The sequence below is a fragment of the Bombus affinis genome, chromosome 18 (genome assembly GCF_024516045.1).
Source record: "Bombus affinis isolate iyBomAffi1 chromosome 18, iyBomAffi1.2, whole genome shotgun sequence".
Classification (NCBI taxonomy): domain Eukaryota; kingdom Metazoa; phylum Arthropoda; class Insecta; order Hymenoptera; family Apidae; genus Bombus; species Bombus affinis.
In genome coordinates, this window is record NC_066361.1 from 1,840,299 (window position 1) to 1,859,819 (window position 19,521).

The following is a 19,521-nucleotide window of genomic DNA, read 5'->3' on the forward strand; positions in this document are numbered from 1 at the left end:
CTAACATCTGAGTCTATCGATACAATCGCCTCATAAAAACTTCCTTATAATATATGGAGCCTATTATCCTGAATATCGAAAAGCTTTTTGTGGAGTGTTCTACCAATTTGTTAAACTCAACTCAGTTTGTGAAACTACTTAAGCAAATGTCGCATTGCATTACGCTAGTAAATTTAGATGCCCAAAATTTTATCTATATGAACGTTTGCCGAACTCGATGTATTTATTACCGTTATGAAATATTTGCACGCTGTAATAGGAATACTCTTGAGATGACGGTGCTCAAAGGAAAATGTACCAGAATTTCTTAAATCTCTTCAATGACCGAGTGGCGAATACGTATTGAAGTCGTGTACAAGTTTTCGCAAAAGTGACGACACGTTCGGACAAGATTGCTCGGTGAGAATCAATGTAAAAAAATGAGGCTCTAAGTAGATGGAAAAAGAAGAGGGAACAGATAGAACACAAATATCACAGTCATCTGTGTTGGGTGACGATTAACTATACTGTCATTGAAGAATATTGTAACAGATTCCAGTGTATTTGACCAAATTGTATTTCGTTGCATACCATTTCATCGATCACTTATTTCCATTAAAACAGACAGAAGAACAGATACTTATCGCGATCTTAACTTCAGAAAGGAGAAACATCCTGTGATATAAATTCGGAGCGGGAACATATATGAATCTGAGTCATAACCTCTCCATTGTTAGATTAAACATTGTTTAATCTAAACGAAATTTATATTTGAAAATGGGGCAAGTATTAGAAGTATGAAAGAAAACGCAATTTTCAGACAAAAATGTTAATTTGAGCAGTGAATAGAATTAGTAATGATATAGTGCTATAAACAGTCATAAATATATCAGTTTAATATATGGAAGATAAGAAAAGCATGTTAGTTGCATTGAACGGAGAGTTTCTTTCAACGTGATAATGTTTGATACAGTTAAATTTGCTGAAACTATTATCTTTCCGAAACCTTGAATTGTAATTATAAATAACGAATAATATATTCGTTCTACAACATATATTGAATAATGTTTTATATAATTTTGTTACCTCCGGCTTACATTCTATTTATATTTTCCTCTACAATTTTCACAATGTATTTATGAATTAAATATATTATTATCATCATCTATGTTCTACTGGCGATTTTCTATATGTTCAATGAGACGTGCAATATAGAAGATGTATAGAAAATATATATGTTTTATTTAGCCATAGCTACAAACTGGAATATCGAGCATGTTATCTCTTTCCTACGGATTACGACGTGATACATTGTAATTCATTCACCAGTCTAGCACTTGTTTAAGATTTGTCAACCTTCGAACGAGCAAACGGAGACGAACTGTTACCGTAGCGAACACGCGATAATGGAATGTCCGAGCGAGAAACACCCGAGTTTTATATTTAGTTTTATTCTGAATCCAATCGTCATCGGTCCTATTTATGTAGACTACCTGGAACGTAGTGTAACGTCCATACAGGTTATTGTGTCTGCTATTGATAAAGTCGGTCCCCAAAGGATGGACATGCGTTCAAGAGTACTATGTGCGAACGTGTTCTTGAGCATTTCGGCAAATTTTATAACCGTTGTTCGCGAATACTGGTAGTTCAGTATCACGAATTTTATCGTACGAATCTAAATAATCCGACTAAAGTCGTGTCATAATGATATAATAAGAAATATGAAAAAATGATACCTTTTAACTTGGTAATTCACTATCAGTTGAACGATGTCAAATGATGATCATTCGGGCTTTTTATTTATTACGGAACGTCATTAAGGGATGGGAAAGAAGAGTGGCATGTATGAAAATTATAACTAAACGGCCACCATTATGTGTTTTATCTTCGGAAGAATCAGTTTTTATTACTTTAGAAATAAACGTCTTATTTTTTAATATATACATAAAATGTCTTTTAAATACATATATCCAATTTATTTGATTTAATTTATATCTTGGGAAATAATGACGTAAAAAGAATTCGGCTTCGGCAAAAATGTACTCCGCTTGCACCATTCAATTCTTCGTATCCATCACACAATAAATTTGACAAATTAAAGTTGAAATATCTCTCAAACCCCTTTTATATAGGGATTTTTATGCATTAACTAAAGCATAAAAATTATTATATTAATATATTATATGTTATATATTACTATATAATGTGTAATATTTAATATATATCTTAATGAATACATACTTTTAGTTTTGTTGCTGTTACTGAATTTACAGTTATTAAAGGGAAAGTTCGGTCATCGAGCTCACGCTGCTGAGCAGTTTGGGAACGATCATTGGATATATGGAAGGAATTATGGTTTATGACCTGCACGACCAAAATTTATATTCTCTGTTTGGAACAAATTCTATTCTATTCGCGAACAAAGATTCATAATGAAAGTATCCGTCAGAGAGATCGTTCTCTGCTACTTTATATTGTGAACAGTCCTTGAAGCTATTTGCGAAGTACTAGCAAGCAAGAGTTCTATTCGGAAACCAATTGGCGGGCAGTTTACGAACTCCAGTATCTGGCCAGTAATCAACGCTCTCAACTCTCTTTTAACAACTCTAACAACACTATCTCAACAACGCAATCCGCACTCTCTGACTTCTCAACTCATACTGCTGTTAATTCGTTCATCATTCCCTAGCAACCCCTTGCCTTTTGTCTTAGCCCGAGTACGCACATGCTCAGCAAACCGCTTATTTATAATTCGCATCTCCGCAACCGCTTGTTTATAATTTATACTATAGAAACCGCTTGTTTATAATCCGCATAATACCCTCCAGGCCCCTCTTTCATGATACTACATTCGGTCACACCCGGCATTCCATATCTGTCCTCAGACGTGCTTTGACTGCAACTTCAGTCCAGGAACATCCTGCATCCCCTCGATCGCCACTAAATTTCCTGTCTTGTACGTTGTTGCCTCTTTACGCCTATTGTTAAATGTTCGTCTGTTTTTAGCTTGAATTTCCTCGATCCGTTTTTTTGCTTCTACGCGTAGCTGATCTCTTCTGATCGAAGTTATATAATAATCATATTCCTTCGCATTAAACGAATCAGCCAATAATGTGGAATATCTAAATTCTATCATCGCGATTATAAAATTCGTATGAAAATCCTGACCAATTAAGTACATGATGAATGCGCCACCTCCAAAACCACATTCGTCACCTTTGAGAAAACAAGCGGCAGAGGTTCCTCTACTATCGCAGTCCCCGAAGGTACTAAGGTCATCAACGGATATAAATGAACTCCACGAACACCAAACAGATGAAAATGTTTAGTTGCCCGTTTAAGTATTCCCGTCAAAACAAGGATATTAATATCATCCCCTATCTCCAAAGCTACCGTTTTCACTGTCTTAATCATCTACATACCCTCCCTCATCGTCATTTTCTTCTTCTGTGATGTATCGTTATTTTCCATGGCCACTTGTAACCGCACGCGTAGTTCGGCCTTTTCTCCGTCATTTCTAGCCCCAAATTAGCGAGACGCACTCTCAACTCTTTCGTTTCGGCCTCTTTACGCCTCTTGTTAAACGTTCGTCTATTTTTAGCTTGAATTTCCTCGATCCGTTTCTTTGCCTGTACGCGTAGCTGATCTCATTCCTCCTAGAACATCATGGCCCACTCGTCTTCGATCATCTGCCTGATCTGCGGATCGTCACGCATTCTCATCTACGTTCCGAATATTACTTGGAATGGTACAACATTCGTACTTCTGCGAGGGATGCGTTCAAATACCTCTACGCTGTCTCTAAGTGTTTGAACCACTTGTCTGGTGTTGGCGCAGACAACTTCGTCAGTAGAGGAATAAGCGCCCGATTCACTCTTTCCACTTGACCGTTTGCCGTCGGAATTTCAATTCTAATCCAGACGTACTGTATACCTTTTTCAGTGCAATATTCCTCACAGGCAACGGCTGTGAATGCCATCCCGCGATCAGAGATAATTCTTCTCGGATTTCAGAAACTCACAGACTGCTCCCTCAAATGGCTAATAACCTCAGCTTTCTGTGCGTTTCCTAATTCTTGTTGGTGCCAGTTGACTCTTCACCGTCCGTCGATCCCTTAGGATTCGATTCCCCACTCCTACATGCTGGATCCAGCCTGACAATCACGCCTGATCTTGTTCCAGATATAGACAAATTCATCTGAGCAAGCTTACTCCTTAATTCCTCCAGTGTCAACTCATCGTCTCTTGGCAATTGTTCATCTTCAACGCTTGCCGTTATTCATAATGATTCAACTCGATTTCAATACAATTTTACAGTTATTACAAGAATAGTTCTATTAAACGTCCCGTTTTGTTTCCTGTTCAATCACCTGGATGAACCTCCGCTTGTAGTATCGTAAATAATTATGATTAGCTTCTTAATGACAAATGGATTAAACAGAGGTTAATTAAACAGAAAACAGTAGTTATTAAACATGAACTAATTGCAAGCAATGTATAATAATTAAAATAACGATAACTAATTAACAATTCTCGTCAACGCAAATTCAACTCTCTTTTAACAGCGCTAACAACATTAGCTCGACAACGCAATCCGCACTCTTTGACTTCTCAACTCATACTATTGCTAATTCGTTTATCGTCCCCTAGCAACCCGTTGCCTTTTGTCTTAGCCCCAGTATACACATGCTCAGCAACCGATTATTTATAATTCGCACCTCAGCAACCGTTTGTTTATAACTTATACTTCAGGAACCGCTTGTTTACAATCTGCATAACACCCTCCAGGCCCCTCTTTCATGATACTACATTCGGCCACACCCGGCATTCCACATTTGTCCTCAGATGTGCTTTGACTGCAACTCCAGTCCAGGAACATCCTGCATCCCCTCGATCGCCACTAAATCTCCTGTCTTGTACGTTGTAGCCTCTTTACGCCTATTGTTAAACGTTCGTCTGTTTTTAGCTTGAATTTCCTCGATCCGTTTCTTTGCCTGTACGCGTAGCTGATCTCATTCCCCCTAGAACATCATGGCCCACTCGTCTTCGATCATCTGCCTGATCTACGGATCCTCACGCATTCTCATCTAAGTTACGAATATTACTTGGAATGGTACAACATTCGTACTTCTGCGAGGGATGCATTCAAATACCTCTACGCTGTCTCTAAGTGTTTGAACCACTTGTCTGGTGTTGGTGCAGACAACTTCGTCAGTAGAGGAATACGCGTCCATTTCACTCTTTCCACTTGATCATTTGCCGTCGGAATTTCAGTTCTAGTCCAGACGTGCTGTATACCTTTTTCATTGCAATATTCCTCACAGGCAACGGCTGTGAATGTCGTCCCGCGATCAGAGATAATTCTTCTCGGATTTCAGAAACTCACAGACTGCTTCCTCAAATGGCTAATAACCTCAGCTTTCTGTGCGTTTCCTAATTCTTGTTGGTGCCAGTTGACTCTTCACCGTCCGTCGATCCCTTAGGATTCGATTCCCCACTCCTACATGCTGGATCCAGCCTGACAATCACGCCTGACCTTGTTCCAGATATAGACAAATTCATCTGAGCAAGCTTACTCCTTAATTCCTCCAGTGTCAACTCATCGTCTCTTGGCAATTGTTCATCTTCAACGCTTGCCATTATTCATAATGATTCAACTCGATTTCAATACAATTTTACAGTTATTACAAGAATAGTTCTATAAAACGTCCCGTTTTGTTTCGTGTTCAATCACCTGGATGAACCTCCGCTTGTAGTATCGTAAATAATTATGATTAGCTTCTTAATGACAAATGGATTAAACAGAGGTTAATTAAACAGAAAACAGTAGTTATTAAACATGAACTAATTGCAAGCAATGTATAATAATTAAAATAACGATAACTAATTAACAATTCTCGTCAACGCAAATTCAACTCTCTTTTAACAGCGCTAACAACATTAGCTCGACAACGCAATCCGCACTGTTTGACTTCTCAACTCATACTATTGCTAATTCGTTTATCGTGCCCTAGCAACCCGTTGCCTTTTGTCTTAGCCCCAGTATACACATGCTCAGCAACCGATTATTTATAATTCGCACCTCAGCAACCGTTTGTTTATAACTTATACTTCAGGAACCGCTTGTTTGCAATCTGCATAACACCCTCCAGGCCCCTCTTTCATGATACTACATTCGGCCACACCCGGCATTCCACATTTGTCCTCAGATGTGCTTTGACCGCAACTCCAGTCCAGGAACATCCTGCATCCCCTCGATCGCCACTAAATCTCCTGTCTTGTACGTTGTTGCCTCTTTACGCCTATTGTTAAACGTTCGTCTGTTTTTAGCTTGAATTTCCTCGATCCGTTTCTTTGCCTGTACGCGTAGCTGATCTCATTCCTCCTAGAACATCATGGCCCACTCGTCTTCGATCATCTGCCTGATCTGCGGATCGTCACGCATTCTCATCTACGTTCCGAATATTACTTGGAATGGTACAACATTCGTACTTCTGCGAGGGATGCGTTCAAATACCTCTACGCTGTCTCTAAGTGTTTGAACCACTTGTCTGGTGTTGGTGCAGACAACTTCGTCAGTAGAGGAATACGCGTCCATTTCACTCTTTCCACTTGACCATTTGCCGTCGGAATTTCAGTTCTAGTCCAGACGTGCTGTATACCTTTTTCATTGCAATATTCCTCACAGGCAACGGCTGTGAATGCCGTCTCGCGATCAGAGATAATTCTTCTCGGATTTCAGAAACTCGCAGACTGCTTTCTCAAGTGGCACATAGCTGCTGCTAAACTTGTTGACTTTGTGGAATACAACCAAGCGAACTTTATAAAGGGAGTATTCTAATCTAGAGGCATGAATTTCGGGCGGATTTTGATGCTCTGTCCAAACGAAACGGAAAATATTTTTTTATCATTTTGTTATTGATATTTTAAGATTACATAACAAATTAACCAAAAAAACTCAAAATTCACAAAGTTATAAGCTGGCAAAGCGAGGAATTAAAAAAAACGGTGTCCTGGCGTGCATGATTTCAACCGTTTTAGTCATTTACAGCAAAAAAGCCGTGTGGATTCTTAATTAGTATAGATGCGGCTATAGCCTGAACCTTGAAAAAGTCAGAAATCTTCTGAAGAAAGTTTCCTTTTTGGCATGTTTTTTGGCAATTCAGAATTATTCAAAAATAGTAAAATTAAGAATTTTCATCTCAGCTAGGTTCAGGCGATAGAGGAATGTATAGGGAACATTCACACCAAACTTCAAATAAATCGGTTTATTGGAACTCGAAATATCGTGCACGCCAACTCGAAAGAAGTAGTTTAGTAACGCCTTTAAAGTTTTAAGACTGTGGAAGCTTGGCCGAAGGTAGATAGTGCGAAATAATGAGAGCGAGTTATTGCTGTCGCAACTCGTTATATATATTTCGAATAAATAAGTAAACGTATGTACAACAAGTAATCCGAAACAGATACTCGATATAATATATCGCGGAGATACCCGTTAGCCCTACTAATCTCTGTCAATACTCGCTTGATACTGTACTATATTCTCTCTCGCCCGCAATCGCGTCAGTTTATTTGTACTGGCCGGGGGAGAGTCGGAATGTTCAAATTCGTCTTCATTCGACGAGTTGCATGTAGCGGCGACATTGTTTTGCCCGGAGTTTATTTGTTCTTACATTACTTGTATTCGAACAGTCTTGAAAACAACAACATGATTTGATTTATCCTCTAGATCGTTTATTAAGAGAAACGTTTTTATTAAGTTAAACCGAGTATCTCCCCGTCGTCGTTACTTTTAAAAGTTGTCGATACATTCTGTGTCTGACAATTTACGGCTTCTTTTTTATCCGATACCTGCCTGATACCAGTCAGGAAAACGGACTCTTCGTCCGGATCTCGTAACGTACCTGTTCCTGATGTTTTCTTCCGCGGTTTGATCGTTGTTGTTTGAGCCGGTTCCATCGCGGGCGTTCGTTTGACCTATGGCAATCAGTATGTTACCAGAATCGGTGCTTTTTTCTTCTAAATCGTCCGATATAACAAACGCAGCTTTTAGTCGGTCGATGGAGACCGTTACGTCGCGATTATTTATTTTGATGGTGTAATTTTTGTTATGTCTTTTTATGACTTTAAAGGATCCGTCGAACTGAGGTTGTAAAAGGTCACCTATCGCGTCATCGCGCAAGAAAACGTAAGGCGAGGATTCTAATTCTTTGAAAGTGAATATTCTCTTTTCGCCATGACGCGTGCCCGGTTGTGGCCTGACCTTCTCCATCCGTTCTTCAAGCCAGTTCGCATATTCCGCATTGACCTGCTGCTCTGTTGACAAGAAGAATTCCGCCGATAGTCGTATGCTTGTTCCGTAAACCGTTTCAGCCGCCGTTGTGCTAAGATTCCCCATTATCGCTGTTCGTATGCCTAATAAAACGATTGGGAGAATTTCGACCCAGTTGCTCGTGTCGTAACGCTTAATCGCTGCCTTTAGTTGTCTGTGTAGGCGCTCTACAATCTCATTAGACGCGGGATGATAGGCCGCCGTGCGTGACGCCGAGCAACCGGCATAACTCCTGAAACAATTGCGATTCAGATTGGCGTCCTTGATCGGTCGTTATTGTTAAAGGTACGCAGAAACGAGCTATCCATGTATTAAGAAGGGTTGCGGCAACGGTTACCGCTTCCATATCGGCGATGGGTATGGCTTCAGGCCAACGCGAAAAACGATCAATACACTTTAGACAGTATCGGAAGCCTTGGGATTATTGCATCACGATAATGTCTATGTGTATGTGTTCAAATCGACCTGCTAACGGTCCGAACGTTCCGACGGGTGAAGATACGTGCCTGATGACTTTGCGTCGTTGGCATGGGACGCATTGCCGTGTCCGTGTTCGGCAATCTTTGTTTATGGATGGCCAGATGAAACGCGTTGTCATCAGTTTTCGAGTGGCGCGTATCCCCGGATGAGAAAGTTCGTGGAGCGAATTAAATACGTCACGCCGCAAGGATTTCGGCACGTACGGTCGTATAACGCCTCCTGATACATCGCAATATATTTTATAAATATCATATATTTCTAGAAAGGTATTTTCTTTAATCGTGACGCACACGCGCCGGTGTTGATGATGTAGCGTAGTTCATCATCGCTTTCTTGCGCGGCGGCGAGAGTTTGGTCGTCCACCGACTTTCCTATCGCCTCGATGCGTGACAAAGCGTCGGCCACGTTATTACCGAACCCCTTTACGTACCGAATGTCGGCGGTGAATTGTCCGATATAATCCAAGCCTCGCTATTGTCGTGGCGAACACTTGTCGAGGTTTTGGTCTAACGCGTATATGAGAGGTTTGTGGTCAGTGAAAATGGTAAAATTCCTCCTTTCGACAGCTTATCTGAATTTTTGACCGCGGTGTACTTCGCGAGCAGTTCTCGGTCGTACGCGCTGTACTTTTGTTGTGCAGGGGATAGCGACTTTCTCGTGAATCCCAGCGGTTGCCAAGTATCGTTAACGCGTTGTTGAAGTACCGCTCCTATAGCATAATCGGATGCATCGACCGTGAGGCTGACGGGCGCGCCAGGAATCGGATGCGCTAACATTGTTGCGTTAGCTAGGGCGCGTTTCGACTCGCGCAAGCTATTTTCGGCTTGTTCGGACCACTCGATAGATGCGTTGCACCTCGCTGTGTCTTTTATCAAATCGTTGAATGGTTGTAGGATTTTCACTGCCCCTGGTATGAAACGTCTGTAAAAGTTAATCATACCGAGGTATTTTTGTAAATCTTTAATAGTCGCAGGTAGCGGTACTTTAGTTATGGCGTCGACGCGTTCAGGTAATAGCTTTATCCCGTCGGCGGTAACCGTGTAACTGAGAAATTTAATTCGCTAACGCCGAATTCACTTTTCGCGAGATTGATCACGACCTCACATTCGTCGAGACGTTGAAACAAAACTTGTAAGTTTTCGCGATGTTGTTTTTCATTTTAGGACTCTATGAGGAAGTCGTCTATGTACGCGTAGACGAAATCGAGACCTCGTGTGATTTCGTCTACGAATCGCTGGCACGTTTGCGCGGCGTTTCGAAGCCGAAACATCATGTTGGCTGCTTCGAAAAGCCCGAAAGGTGTCGTGATCGCGGTTTTCTGTACGTCTTCGAGCGCGATCGGTATTTGGTGGTAAGCGCGGACGAGGTCGATTTTTGAAAATATTCGCTTACCGTTGAGATGCTGCTTAAAATCTTCAATATGGGGTGGGGAATACCTGTCGGGTATGATACGGGTTTTCAACGCGCGGTAGTCGCCACATGGTCGCAGACTTCCGTCCTTTTTTGTACAACGTGCATTGGTGATGCCCATGGACTTTTCGATGGCCGCATCACTCTTTGCTCGATCGTAGCTTGAAACTCCGCTTTAACTTCTTTGAGGCGATTGGGTGCAAGTCGACGGGGTTTGCTGTAGACTAGTGGGGCCAGTGTGGTTTCGATGTGGTGTACTACCCCGTGTCGTATCTTCTCTCGTCCGAAAACGGGTGGACGAGTTAAGTCCGGGAATTCCATCACGAGTCGATGGTAGACTGATTCACCGGCTATAGTTCTTATGGATGCTCCGTCCTCGTGTCGGTGTATCCCCTTGCTGTCAATTGGTTTCTCGTGTCGATGATTTGCGTGTTTTGCTGGTCCACGAGCAACCCATAGTGGCTCACAAAATCCACGCCGATGACAGGTGATTGGTAGTCAGCTATCACGAATCGCCAAGTGAATGCTCTTCTAAGGGACAGATTGAGGGTGACGGCGATGGTGCCGTACGTTGAGATCCGCGTCCCGTTGGCTGCGAACAGGTCGTACTCGTATTTGTTCATGGTACGTCTCTCCGGGTCAGGTCGCCGCCTAGAACGATGATCGCATTTCGATGAGCGCACATCCGCCCGCCCGAACTTATCTGTTCGCTTAAGGCGTTGACGACGGAGAGCCATGTTTCGCCTGTTGCCGCAGGTTGTACCGGTTGCTCGACGACGGCTCCCAGACTAGGTGCGTGTTAATCGCTATCTGAGTAGTCTTAGTATACCATGCCGTCTATCCGCAACATTCTCGCTACGTCACCGCCGTCGACCCCAGCCAGGAAACGCCTGACCCGCGCTGGTAGGCGGCTCTTCCACAGAGTGGAGATGAACTTGTCCGATGCGAGAGGACCGGCAAGTTTCCTGAGATCGTGGTAGAACCTCGAAGGTTTCCAGTCGCCGATCTCTTCCTTTCCCACAAACCTTCTAAATTTTTCGTCGTCCGATTTCACAAGGGCGCGCGTTATCTCGGCCTTAAGCTTACCGTCTGACGGTTGGGAGGTTCATATACACGTCCTCGACCAGCTCCAGATATTCAGGCTCGAGGCAGCCGACGAGGGCTCTGCACTTCGACCGATCGTCCGTTATACCCACTGCCTCCATTTGTTCTTCAAGTATGCTGAACCATAGCCTTATGCATTTGGGCATTACTGGAGGCACGCGGGTCAGTAGATTGGCTGCAACGACTGGATTACTCGTCATTTTTACGCAAAAAAACAGTAATTGGGATCTCGGCGGCACTATCACGATCATCTCCTTCACTTTATATCACGTCGGGTTACCAATGTGGAGGCTTAACCGAGAGTGTAATGCGAAATAATGAGAGCGAGTTATTGCTGTCGTAACTTGTTATATGTATAAGATTCAATTCTCGTATAATTCAGGGATCGATTCTGAATTCTGAAAATCGAGTTTATTGTAACAATGCTTAGAGAAAATACAGAGTTAAACAAAAATTAATGATAATTAATAATAATAAATAAGAATAAATAACAAAGCTTTGTACAAGGTCTACCTGAAAATCGAGAATCGATTTTCCACGTCCTAAACTACCACTCTTCCTCTGTCAATCTTCCATACTCTAAATGAAACTTCCCTTCTTGTGACCATGTCTATTTCTAATGCTCGAAATCCTTCTTCTTCTCTAACCGTCCGTCTGTGTAATGACTGTTTGGCAAATCGGTTATCCGTAACGACAAATAAGGTCACTATGTCCGTTAACAGAGAAAGTCCTTTTGTTTATCCGCGTTTGAACTCTTAGGGCGTTTACATATATATTTCGAATAAATAAGTAAACGTATGTACAACTTCAGACAAATTTCCGGCAATTTTACTCATAGAATGGTACAGCATATTTACATATTTTTAATTGGCGACTCCTGCTTCAAAGAAGGAACTTTCCTCTACTTCAAACTGCTCATTTTCCGAAGTTCTATCATGAAGACGAGCAGTTCTGACTTTCTGCGATGCCTTCCCGCAGGGAGCATTCGCTTATGTGTGTCTATGGGGGCTGGAAAATCAACGTTCCCGAAGCCAGGGAGGACAGTCGGGACAAGCATCCCGCTTACGTGAGTTCTCTATGTACTCCGCAAGGAAGGTTGCCGGGAGTGTAAGGCGTTTAAGTATGGTTATACTCGCTCTACGTTGCCGGGCACAGTGTACCTTGAGACCCCCGCTTATGTGAGTCCCATCTGGAACTGCCGAGCTCGGTTACCAGGTCGCCGGCCGGTAGTTACGTGGCTGTACATCCACACGATAGTTCCACTAATAACTACCACGGGTGTCGAGTGAAAGCCCGGAGGGAGTAGCGACCCCTCTGCTCGGCCAATTTATGGGTTTGGACTCGTGGTGGTAGTGGTTCATGGCCAAGATGCTGGCAAGAGGGTCGATTTAAGGTATATTGGCTCCACCAAATGGTCCTCGGCGGGTGAGCAGCGTCCCACCTGCTCCGGAACCGTCCTGGAGATAGGGGAGGGCTTAGAATGTGCCCCGTTCGACCTGAGACGAGCGACAGCCCCTGCCAGGCTTAGATAATCCAGGCAGCAAGGTGCTGGGTGCCTTGTGCGATGCTTGGACGTAATCCCAACCCCTATGACCCTAGGAGTGTCCGGGTACTGTATGGAATCCGAGGATACAACCCATACCAAAGAAAATACTACTTCCTGTGATGCCTCTGAAGCTCAGAGTTCAGAGCGCTCGATGCGAACTTCGTCTCGCCTGACTGCGAACGCATGAGCTTCTGGGCTAATCGTGATTCCCATGACACTTAAGATTTTTAATATGGATATAAAACCTTCATTACAAATACATACTGCGAGGAAAGTGGAAATAGAGGAAGATTTTCATGGTCAAATTCGTCAGTAGTGCCGTCGGCCTTAGCTTTTTGCCACTTGCACCAACTAGATGAACCAGGTGGGCAATTCATATGTTGAGGATTCTTGTTGGTTGAGATATTATGATAGTAGGTTGCCCACACATCCCTCTTCATGTCTTCAACTGAATCTGAATTTCGACGAATTGACAAGCCATAGCATAAAGATAATTCATTGATAACCTATCAATGAGTTTACCAGCGCCTTTGCCGCCAATAACTTTATTATCCTTTTTTGCTTTATCTAACCGTGCACCCATACGCTTTTGAACATGCCCAACACACTCTTTTTTTTCTACTATCGGGTCATCTTCGTAGAGGTTAATATCAAGAATGCCTTTGAAAGTTTTTGAGTCACTATCTCCAATGTATCGGACATATTTAGCATTATGCTTGTCTTCCGACCATTCAAACATTTCAACAATCGCGTCAACCTCCATTTTTCCGGCGCTTCCTTTATCATTTATGGTACAAGATTCCTCATGCTCTTCATACCAATCTTCGTAAGCCGTGATGTCATAACTTTTTTTGTGTTTCCATAGATTACACCCTTGACAAAAACTAGATTTTACTATGGTATCAACAACTTTTTTACTGTATTTACCAACGAGCGTAGGAACACCAAAGTGAGAATTGAGTCCTCTTCTTTTTCCAGATTCCATCGCCGGAAACAGCCAAATTGTTGAGATTAGTTGTAGGATAAGACTCTAATATTAATTCCTTTTCTTCTTTTACGGCTTTTAAAATAATTTGATCGTAAACTGCTGAGGCGGCCACGTATAAATTGTTAAGACAGCTATAATATGTGCCAATGGTCGAGCCTTGGCAAATGTCCATCATACTACAAAATATGTTGATACCTTCTCTTCCAATTCCTAACAATCTCATGGCTATTACAAGTCTACGATTCACTTCAAATGCTTTATTGTTAAAACGCTTTATTGTGCTTTATTGTGAACGCCTTTGCTATTACGAGACCTTTCGTACTTCGCAGCTTGAGATAGACTGACTCTTTTGTTCGAAACCACGGATTCTTTCTTTTGTTGCCCCTCGATATCCCTATTATACTCGAGATGGAAACATCTAACGTAAATTGGAACGATTCAATTGGACAAAAAATTTTGGTGAAAGTTCAAACAGTGAACACAGATTCGCGAAAAATAGCTCTAAATGTGGTCAATCAAGGCATAAAAGTTGAAAAAGCAACATTCGATATTTGTGAAGAAGTAGAAGGCACAATAATAGAATCATCCACTCAGGGATTATATTTAAGAATCAGTAGATATGAAAGACAAACTGTTAGTACAGGATTTTTACCAGCTGGTCTCATGTTACCTTGTATGGAGATTGCAGCTCTACCAGTATCAAAATATGTTTCTGGTGATACACTTTCAGCTCTCGTATTTGCTACGGTACCTAATTTAATTTTAACTAGGACTTTTGTAACTCGAGGAAGATACAGGAATTTTGAAACATTGAAAATAGGAGACTGTATACCTTGTACGATCAAAGATATGGAGCAGGATGGTATAAGACTAATTTTACCACTTGCAGAATGTACGCCATTTGGATATGTGTCCTATAGTAACGTTAGTAATGTTAATCTACATTAATGTTAATCTGCACAGAAAGCAAATTTTACTGGTAAAAATATTTTCTATTAAGAAGAAAGAACAACAATTAGGACTAACATTGTCACTAAAGAAAATATACGATGATCTGTCTGATCCTAAAAGTAGAATGATAGTAGCATTGGATTCATTGATCCTGTATTTTAATAAATTAGTAAAATTTTAAGTAATTCATATTACAAAAATAGACCAGTTGCATCTGTCAAATTAGAGCGGAGAGTTACTGGAAAGATTGAAAAAATTGCGGTTGATTGTTTGGTTGTTCAATTCTAGAATAACTTGCTAGGTATAGTGTCTCAGGATCATTACTTTGAGAATAAGAAAATAGGGAACAAGATTTCTAGGACGATTATATGGAAAAATTACGTACACGAGCTTGTCGCATTGACCACGTTATCGTTAATAATGCATAAAATAAGTGCTAAACAAAATAAGCAAATACAATTCCCTGACGGTAAATTGCTACGTGGTAGAATCTTAATGGTGACAAATTGGTTTATCTTGATATTCTTACAAGGTATTGGTAAGGGAACTTTAGCTGCGACACCTGTACGTCGTTACATAAATGATTTACTGCCAGATCTAACACCTTATACTATTCATTCTAAAATTAAATGTTACGCTTCATTAAATTCCAAAAAATCCGATATTATGCCTTTTTGCGTCATAAAATCTGCATTTTATAAAAAGTATTGTGTGAGAGAGAAATCGGACGATAATAATAACATAAAAAGGAAGAAACGAAATCGGGAGAACGTGGTAGTCGGCAAAAGAATAAAAATTGAAAAGTTAGGGGAAGTACCAAAGATAGAAAGTAAAGCGAAACGAAACAGAGAAAAACCAGAGAAAGATTTAGAAAAGGAAAATTCAAAGTGAATGTGTGTCGAACAAACAGGAGAAGGAAAGACTAAACTGGAAGATACCAAACATTCCGAAAAAGATTGAAATATGCAGTTAGCAATGTTAATAATGATAAGGATAACGAGCAGAAGCCAAGGATATCTGCGTGTGGATTTTTTCTGGGATGACAACCTTGATTCAACTCTCCTTCAGGATAAAGAGTCATCTAGCGATTGTGAAGATGAATTAGAGGAAAAACCAAAACTGAGAAATAAGAAATTAAGTGCCGCTAAACGTCGAGAACAAGAAAGACAAAAGGAACGTGAAACTTGTCAAAGAGAAGCACTCGTCAATAAGCAGTTACCTAATTCTGTAGATCAGTTCGACAGATTAGTTTTAGCCAGTCCAGACAATTCAATAGCATGGTTACAGCATATGGCATACCAGTTACGGGCGACAGAAATAGAGAAAGCATGAGCAATTTCGAGAAGAGCAGTGAAAACGATTAATTTCAAGGAACAAAAGGAAAAATTAAACGTTTGGAAAGCTTCGTAGAATTTAGAATCGAAATTTGGAATTCCTGAGTCATTAAATGATGTTTTTCAAGAGGCAGTGAGATCTTACGACGCACTGAAAATATACACTCACATGTTGACTGTTCGTGTCGAGGCTGGCAGGCAAATGGAATTAGAAAAAACAATTAATACCATGATTTGAAAGTTTAAACATGTACCCGAGATGTGGTTTAATTGTGGAGGAGTGTTGCTAAAAATGAGTTTGAGGGACAAATCGAGGCATATTATGCGGAGAGCATTCCAATCTTTGCCCGTATCTGAGCGTAACAAGTACTTTCTCCAGGATATTCCTAGAATTCCATTTATGAAGTAAGCACTCTATGAAATTAAATATATCAACTCTTTTTAGTTATTATTATCGCACAACTTGTCTTGTACATGGTACTTCTTTTCGAAAGCAAACCTTACCATGCAAATAGGCATAATATTTTATTCCGAGGAACTTAATGAGTTCAAACAGTCTCTGATTTTTTTGCTTGACAAGCTGCAGGCAACTGATTCTAAAGCAACTGGTGGAACAGACTAACCCGGGGCAATAAGCAACGAGGCAACCCACGTGCGACTACATCACGAATCACGAATATTATATCCAGAGATGAATAGACCATAGACCCATGGTACTATCCATATTTCTATGTCCATAGTTTATGACTACATTTATGAAGAAGTAGACGGTGACCGCGCAGTTTTTGATTTTGCTTCTCGGTTTTGGCTACTAACTATTAAAAATTTGTAGTTCGTCCAAAAATTCAAATCGTGTCTCTCTTCAAATTGATCGACGATACACTTCATACAGAGCATCAGATAAATGAATCAGGTAGAAATCTCGAGCCGAAATAATATAAATCTACAGTATTTACTGTTTTCAGGATGCAGCATATTGATTACCTCAACAAAGATGCTTAAGAAGATAGACACAAAACGTAATAACCACGGACGGGAAGTACAAAAACGAAGACTTCTTGGACGAGGGTATCTACCTGGGCACCGACAAAACCAACTTGTACAATTTCAGGCACAATTCAAATGTCCCCTGGACCTGAAGAAGTCAATAGCGCGGACGTGGTTGCAACGATCGGTCAGCTAAAACTACTGCTGTACAGTGGAACAGTTGCGTTCCAAACGTACTAAAAAATTTTTTATTAGACATATTCCTGGTTTTGTCATTACAGAATAATCAATAAGAAGGACGCACTCGAGATCAGAGAAATTATAAATATGTCAATTTATTACTACTTTTTTCATTTTTATGTGTATCAATATTAATAGTATTTTGCATACGTGGTAGAAAACTTTACATAACTGGACTGTTTTAGGTATTGTGCAATTAAGGTTTTGCTCATATGATGTAATGAAATACGTGTCAAAATGTTTTATTATTTTTAATAGCTTTCTACACTGCTTCTCTACATATTGTACAACCATTTATTGAACACGAGTCACGTCTTCCTGAGTACCACGTTGTTTTTCAAAATTGATAAACTTTTTAAAGAGGATCTTCATCTTTCTAGGCGGTAATGTTTGAACAACTGCTGTCTCTAGAACCTTCCTGTAAATACAAATTATTATAAGGTAAATTCTCCATGAAATTAAAAAGACAAAAAATATTTTTACCTTGCTATATCAGTATCATTAGATTTAATTAGGGAATCAACATAATGAAACCATATATCCACCCGTTTCAGATAAGAACTTGGAATTTTCTCAAACAGAGTTGGTGCTCTTTCTTTATTTCTGTTGTGTATCATACATACGTTCAGATGCGGGCAAAGATTGGAATGCTCTTTGCATAATATGCCTCGATTTGTCCCTCAAACTCATTATTAGCAACCCTTCTCCACAATTAAACCACATGGTATATGTTTAAACTTTCCAATCATGGTATTAATTGTTTCCTCTAATTCCATTTGCCTGCCAGCCTCGACACGAACAATCAACACGTGAGTGTATATTTTCTGTGAGTCGTAAGATCTCACTGCCTCCTGAAAAACATCATTTAATGACTCGGGAAATTCCAAATTTCGATTCTAAATTCAACTAAGCTTTCCAAACGTTTAATTTTTCCTCCTGTTCCTTGAAATTAATCGTTTTCACTACTCCCCTCGTAACTGCTCATGCTTTCTCTATTTCTGTCTCCTGTAAATGGTATCCCATGTACTGTAACCATACTATTGAACTGTCTTGACTGGCTAAAACTAATCTGTCAAACCGATCTACAGAATTTGGTAACTGGTTATTAACGAGTGCTTCTTCTCTTTGACAAATTTCACGTTCCTTTTGTCTTTCTTGATCTCGAAGTTCTGCAGCACTTAATTTCTTATTTCTCAGTTTTGCTTGCTTTTTCCTCTACTTCATCTTCACAATCGCTAGATGACTCTTTATCCTGAAGGAGAGTTGAATCATAGCGGTCATCCCGGTAAAATCCACATGCAGGTATCCTTGGTTTCTGCTCGTTATTCTCATCATTATTAACATTGTTAAGTGGATATCTCAAATCTTTTTCGAAAGGTTTGGTATCTTCCAGTTTAGTCTTTTCTTCTCCACTTCGTTCGACACACATTCTCTTTCAATATTTCTTTTCTAAATCTTTCTCTGGTTTTTTTCTGTTTCGTTTCCCTTTGTTTTCCATTTTTTGTACATTCTGTAATTTTTCAATTTTTATTCTTTTGGCGAGTACCATATTCTTTTGATTTTGTTTCTCACTTTTTAAGTTATTAATATCATCCGATTTCTCTCTCACACAGTAATGGAAGATAGTGTCACGTAGAAGACACAGAAAATTGCGAAATTAACGGATCGTGTCGTTTGAATTTGAAGTGTATAGGACCTGATAGGTGCCCAAGAAACACTCGGAGATATTTAAACAGTATATTTATTAACAATTGTCACTTTCGACACTGTGCGTAGAATTCGCCATTACACTTTACGATTCGCAATTCTCGCTTACAACTGATAGACGATGAGTTAAAGTAGCGATCGAGCAGAGTGCGCGATATAAGTTAAGATGATGACTATTCAAGGAACGTAGAGGAACTGTCTTTCTGTGACGATGACGCTGCGGAAGTGTGGCTAAGAGTGCGAGATAATCGGATTCGTTAAAGAAAGTTTTCGTTAGGAAAGTAAGTTAGGAAATGGACGTCACTGTTAGTTGGTTAATCTACCAGATTGGTGGGTGAGAGTGCTAAGAGTGCTAACCGCCCACGAGAGAAAGTTGCTAGCAGGAAGCATCATACGTGAGAAAAATCAGATTTCCCGTACCTTTCCAGAGTAAATAGTAAATTAAGGAACGCCAAAACTAAAAG

The 19,521-nt window shown here is 40.4% G+C and overlaps 1 protein-coding gene and 2 pseudogenes across 1 annotated transcript; 1 reads left to right on the plus strand and 2 right to left on the minus strand.

The window, feature by feature from the left end:
- Window positions 1-6,183: 6,183 nt before the first annotated feature.
- On the minus strand, window positions 6,184-8,376 carry LOC126926594 (uncharacterized). Its single transcript, XM_050742963.1, has 2 exons — window positions 7,883-8,376; window positions 6,184-6,280 (listed from the first exon to the last, which is right to left on the minus strand). The coding sequence occupies exons 1-2, from the start codon at window positions 8,374-8,376 to the stop codon at window positions 6,184-6,186; spliced, it is 591 nt and encodes a 196-aa protein (XP_050598920.1).
- Window positions 8,377-14,130: 5,754 nt separating this feature from the next.
- LOC126926595 (uncharacterized) lies at window positions 14,131-17,821 on the plus strand (annotated as a pseudogene).
- An 8-nt stretch (window positions 17,822-17,829) lies between these two features.
- Window positions 17,830-19,208, minus strand: LOC126926631 (protein RRP5 homolog; annotated as a pseudogene).
- Between the last annotated feature and the right edge of the window lie 313 nt (window positions 19,209-19,521).

What these genes read in the sequence shown, in the direction of transcription:
- LOC126926594 (XM_050742963.1), bottom strand. Translation starts at nt 8,376, where the DNA reads ATGGGGAATCTTAGCACAACGGCGGCTGAAACGGTTTACGGAACAAGC. An exon ending in GAAGAAAACATCAGGAACAG is followed by an intron (nt 6,281 to 7,882) that starts GTACGTTACGAG and finishes GTTTAACAATAG; the next exon opens with GCGTAAAGAGGCAACAACGT.